Source organism: Etheostoma spectabile, chromosome 4, assembly GCF_008692095.1.
Source record: "Etheostoma spectabile isolate EspeVRDwgs_2016 chromosome 4, UIUC_Espe_1.0, whole genome shotgun sequence".
In the NCBI taxonomy this organism is placed as follows: domain Eukaryota; kingdom Metazoa; phylum Chordata; class Actinopteri; order Perciformes; family Percidae; genus Etheostoma; species Etheostoma spectabile.
Window position 1 is genome coordinate 3646263 of NC_045736.1, and position 5362 is coordinate 3651624.

Here is a 5362-nt window from a genome sequence, read left to right on the forward strand (position 1 = left end):
TCTCTCTCTCTCTCTCTCTCTCTCTCTCTGCCTCCACACCAGGACCTGTTGAACTTTGATGACCCTTTGAATATCGATGCTGCAGAACATCATCTGAGAGACAAGGTGAGGTTGTACTGATACGGGGGGGATTGTTTATTTAATTCATCAGACTTAAATTCAGTGCAAACTGTGACTTTAGTCATTGACATGCAGACGATTCCCTTTTGAAGCCTCCCCATAGTGTCTCAGATATGCGTATGGTCTTCATAATCATATTCATATCCTAGGTTATGTTGACAGACTGCATCAAAAATGTATTTGGACAAGATGTACAGCTGCTGCAAAAATCTAATTCTCTGCGGCAGCTTTCACTGAATTATGAGATATTCAGTTGAAAGAGCTTTAATCTGGTGTAATGGGATGAAGACGAAAAGCAAACAGCAGCCTTTCTTAGTAAAGATGGCTGTGACGTTATATTCCAAAGCTATATGCATGGAACATGTGCCTATAGTGTTTCTTTTTAACAAAAATACTTGTCCGTGCACAACTATTTAATCATGTGCCTAAACAGTAGACTGACAGTAGACTATAATTTGTACATTGCATAATTACCGACACGCCTTACTACTCACTCCTTGGTGATGTAGATATATTGTGTGTGAGTCATTATGTATGTATGGATACACATATGCATGCCTGCAAGTGTTTGTGTTCCTATGAACTGTAACTTTAGTTATACTTTATCTCGGCCTTACCATCCAGTGCAGTCACTATTATATTATGCATACACAATGATGCGCGTGTGCAAGCGGTTGAATGCCAGTCTTGCGCTAAGCAAAACAAATTTGTTTCTAAAAGATAAGCACCCTGGCTAATTGATTCTTGACACTTATGTATCTCTCCCCATTTGCGCTCTGTCATTTATGTCTGTGTTGTGCATCAACTCTCTTCCATTCAGTTCTTTATTGGTACATCAGACAGTGTCAGAGAGGGGACAAACTGATGTTCTCAGTGTCTTGCTTGGAGTATTTGCGTTCCTGGATCGCCAACCAAACTAATGTAACTCTGCAAGTGAGCCTTCTGGCCAGGGTAATAGTTATTAGTTGAACCCAAACTGAGGTGAGCTGAAAGCATTTTAAACAAATTTGACCTTTGGCGCTTTGCACATACCATTTCTCATGATGCATTGGGATGCACCCAGCAGTGCGGGATAATGGTTGCCATGTGACCCCATTAGATGTGAAAGAGTGTGTGTGTGTGTGTGTGTGTGTGTATTGTGTGTGTTGTGTGGTGTGTGTGTGTGTGTGTGTGTGTGTGTGTGTGTGTGTGTGTGTGTGTGTGCAAGCGTTGTTATGAGAGGGAAAGGGAGATTGAATGTGCAAGAAATAAATGGTGGTTTGTTGCAGGGGTTATGATTGTTTTTATTAGCCAAGTCCAAGCAGGTGTAGAGGGAGAGCGTCAATTGGGAGTCTTTCATGATCTAAATACAAGTCCTTGTTTCTGGTGTGGAAACACAGATTAATTTGTTAATAAGCCGAAGCCTCTTAGAAATTTCTCTGAACAGCAACAGCATGTATCTATCTAAAAAGGCAGGAATACAATGAGGAATATAATGCACTGTATTCACTTACTGCTGTTTGATTTAAGTGTCCCAATTCTGATAGTGGACTACACTCAATGGAATGAAGTAATAAACATGTATTGCTCACGATAGAGTCAACTGTTGAATGCCTATCATGGAGGGAGGAGTGAACGAGGGAGTGATCTGGTATGTAGCTCATGTCTTTGTGCAAGCATTGGGTTCATTATGTATACTGTGTTGGTGCAGGCGCACATGCAAATGGTTTTTGCAGGGCCTAGTCACAGGTCATGGGCTAATCGTAAAACATTAGGGACACTGCTCTACCTTTATTTTCAGACACCTGTTCAGGCAGAGGTGCTGGCTTCACTATTTTGCTGTTAGGTAACCAATAAATTAGCCGTCAGTCACCTCATAAATGTGGCTGATAGCCTTTGCTATTTCCATGTACTGCGTCAAATGCCAACTAAAAGTAAATAGCACTCTTTTATTAACTCAACTCTCTGGGATAAACTGTGAATGCATGGACCACTATAGTTTAGGTTTTCCACATTCTTTGTTCATGACAACCGTATTGTTAATTATGTAGCAAAAGTGGCATTTAACAATCTTGATCTTCAGAACTGCTTGTGGAGTACCTTTTGCAGTTAAGCAAATGTTTTTATTTAATGCTTTCTTTACTTCCTAAATGGAATGTTTCCCTATAGCATTTAGAGGCAACGGGGCACTTACTGTGCTGTGTATGAGTTCCTTCCACGGCTGCTAATCAACAGAATGCTCTATGCTCACGAAACTGTAAATGTAAAAAAAGAAAATGTATGTGTTTTACCCAAAAATACTGAATCTGAATCTCTCAATACCCGAGAGAGATCGAATTGATGACTACTTAATTCTCAGTGAGTTATAAAAGAAATTTAAATTATTTTTACGTTACGTGTCAGTGCTGCTTCAGTGCACTGTTGTGGTTCTCTGGAGTCACAACAACTGAAAACACAAAGGCATCCATCCATGACCCACTCCCACTGAGTCACAGCCTCCTGTAATCAACTATCAACTTCAGCAGCGAGTGGGTGAAGCCGTGTGTGTGTGTGTGTGTGTGTGTGTGTGTGTGTGTGTGTGTGTGTGTGTGGTTGTGTGTGTGTGTGTGTGGTGTGTGTGTGTGTGTGTGTGTGTGTGTGTGTGTGTGTGTGTGTGTGTGTGTGTCAGCACACAAGTATACTTGTGGATATGTGTGTCTGGTGTGTTGAGACTTTTGAAGTGGAACTCCTGTGGGTGCTCTCTAAATACATTTGCTAGTAAAGTGGCTGAAAGGAAGAATCGTCATGGGCAATTTAGTGTGTGTGTGTGTGGTGTGTTGTGTTTGTGTGGTGTGTGTGTGTGTGTGTGTGTGTGTGTGTGTCATATTTTACCATTTTTGGTTGTGAGTGCCTTTTTGTGTGTGTACATGCAAGGTCACCTTTATAACATACACAGTTAGTAAAGATGGCAATAAAATAGACTTATCGGCTCGAAAGAGTCTGCAGCTCCAGCATAAGCAGTGTTTACATTAATATTTGTGTAATATGGAATTCTGAAATATAAATTAATTGAATACCTTAATCCTTGTACTATTTTTAGTGACCCAAACACAACCTTCTTACAAGGTAGGGTAGTTGACATTGCAGACTGTCAGGTAGAAGTCCACTGATGTCCAGGGATTATTACAAAGCACCCTCTTTGTCTGTGGCACTCTCTCAGTACTTATTTGTTTGAAGCTTATAAAGACGGCTGACAAATACTTAGCTGTGTAGTGCGCAAGACATGAATTAATAAAGGGCCCATTGCATTGTATTTACTAAATACATATCAAGTCATCAATACATCACAATATTTACTGCATATGTTACCAAAAAGGAAAACAGGAAAAAATCTTTTCATGAAATCTGGAAATACACCGTGTTATACATCATATCTTATTTAGTTTTAAAGACAGCAATCGTCTAATGGTGTAAACCAAAATAAATAGGCTCTTACCCTTTAATACACCACCCAGCAGCATGAACATGTGTTATTTGATAAATGGCAAATGTCTATAAAATGGCAAAAGGCTGAACTGCCATGAATCCGATGAGTTCAGATGTTTGCAGCACAACACGTACCTCAGTGTTTCAACAGAAAATATAATTTTGCTGGCCGTGTATCTGGAACATATTGCAAGAGGAGATTTGTTTCTGTTGACCAGAATATGACTACTACTGAAGCACATAGTGACGGTGTGGGACCTTAGAGAGTGTGTGACCGGTTCAGTTGCAGAGTTCATGCATCCCATTGTTGCCTTCTGCAGTCTAAACTTCTCACATTGATTGTTATTCATCAATATAAAAGAGCCCCTTTCTCTCTCTCCGTCTCTTACATCCTCACACTGTGGCTTCCTTAGGTATCTTAAGTGGCTCAGCCTCTTTCATCAATAGTCAATTATGTCAAGTGCACACACCATGTGCTAGATCCTGATCTGGCTTCTGTCCCCATTATTTGATTTCTGCCCTGAATAGTGATTGCTATGGCCCTATGGGGCCAAATAAGAGTACCAAAAGAAGAGACATCAAAGTTGTTCTTAAGTCACATAAGATCCTGATTAAAAATAGCTTGCATTTAATTCAGCTCAGCATATAGCCCAGTTCAGACTCCATCTCCATATCCATCAGTATCTCCATTGCAATGATTCTTTGTATTTCTGTTATAATTTTCAACTTGTTAGGCTTTTTTGTAGCTGGATAGAATTTGTAGCATCTTAAGTCCTTCAGTGTTATAAATGCTTCTTGATCTTATTGCAATAATGTAACAAAAGAGCTTGGCAGCTCTGCTCTCTGCGGACTATGTGACTGATTGTCCAAAAAATAATGGGACAAAAAGAAGTAAAGGGACATTTAAATAGATAAAAATGTTCAATTAATTACTATGTCATTAAAGCGATTAAGTATCGCTTGCACTAGTATTTATTGATTAAATTGAAGTGTTCTCATCTTGCTGTTGCCCTGTGAACCTGCCAATTGAATGGAGAAGTTGTGAGCCAAAACCTGGACTATACCAAAGTACACTCACCAACTGTTGATGAGGTGGAGGATTATTCAAACTAATTGATTTCCTGGAGAGTCTGGATACGGCCAAGGTATTAATGATGCAATCTGTGACAGAGCAACGCAAATTAAGGAGGAAGGTGAGGCAAATCTTAGCTCCTTGTCACAACAGCCTCTTCCGATTTTTAATTTTTTTTTTTTTAGCTCTTTCCTTTTTTACAGTATTTATGTCTAAAGACTGACTTTTTGTCTTGCTTTGGTTCAGCAAGCATCCACACTGCTGAAGTGTGCTTGACATAGACCGTGAATCCCTATTGTTGGGGCTAATGTGTCACAGTTATTATCCTGTTCCTTCAGACTAGTGCTTGTGATCGCATCTCAGCTGTGTTATCTGATGACATCTCCCGTACAGTATGACTGATTTAAAGGTTAAATGTGATGCATCAGGCTCTGCGTGATCTTAAGAGATGGTTTTTCTGTCATTATTTGGACATTTTTGTATTTTGTTGTGTGTACAGTCTTCTTTACTTTGTGATTTTGTACAAGCCGAGTGTATACCTCCAAAAATCCTATGGGTTAATTATGCAACATTGCACTCTTTTTCATACTTTTTTATACGTTATATGTACCTTTTCACCGGCAGACCATATCCCTTGTCCCTCCCTCATTACCACCACTGAGTTGCCCTTGAGCAAGGCCGTTAACCTCCAACGGCTCCAGTGGAGCTGCTCAGTGGCCAGCAGAT

General features: G+C 39.9%; 1 protein-coding gene across 2 annotated transcripts in view; it reads left to right on the plus strand.

The window, feature by feature from the left end:
• Positions 1-5362, plus strand: part of ube2f (ubiquitin-conjugating enzyme E2F (putative)) — a 51292-nt gene that overhangs the window by 39909 nt on the left and 6021 nt on the right. For both annotated transcript variants that reach the window (XM_032512968.1, XM_032512969.1), the window contains exon 9: positions 43-105. In XM_032512968.1, the coding sequence (XP_032368859.1) occupies positions 43-105 (63 nt within the window). The remainder of the gene's footprint in view (positions 1-42; positions 106-5362) is intronic.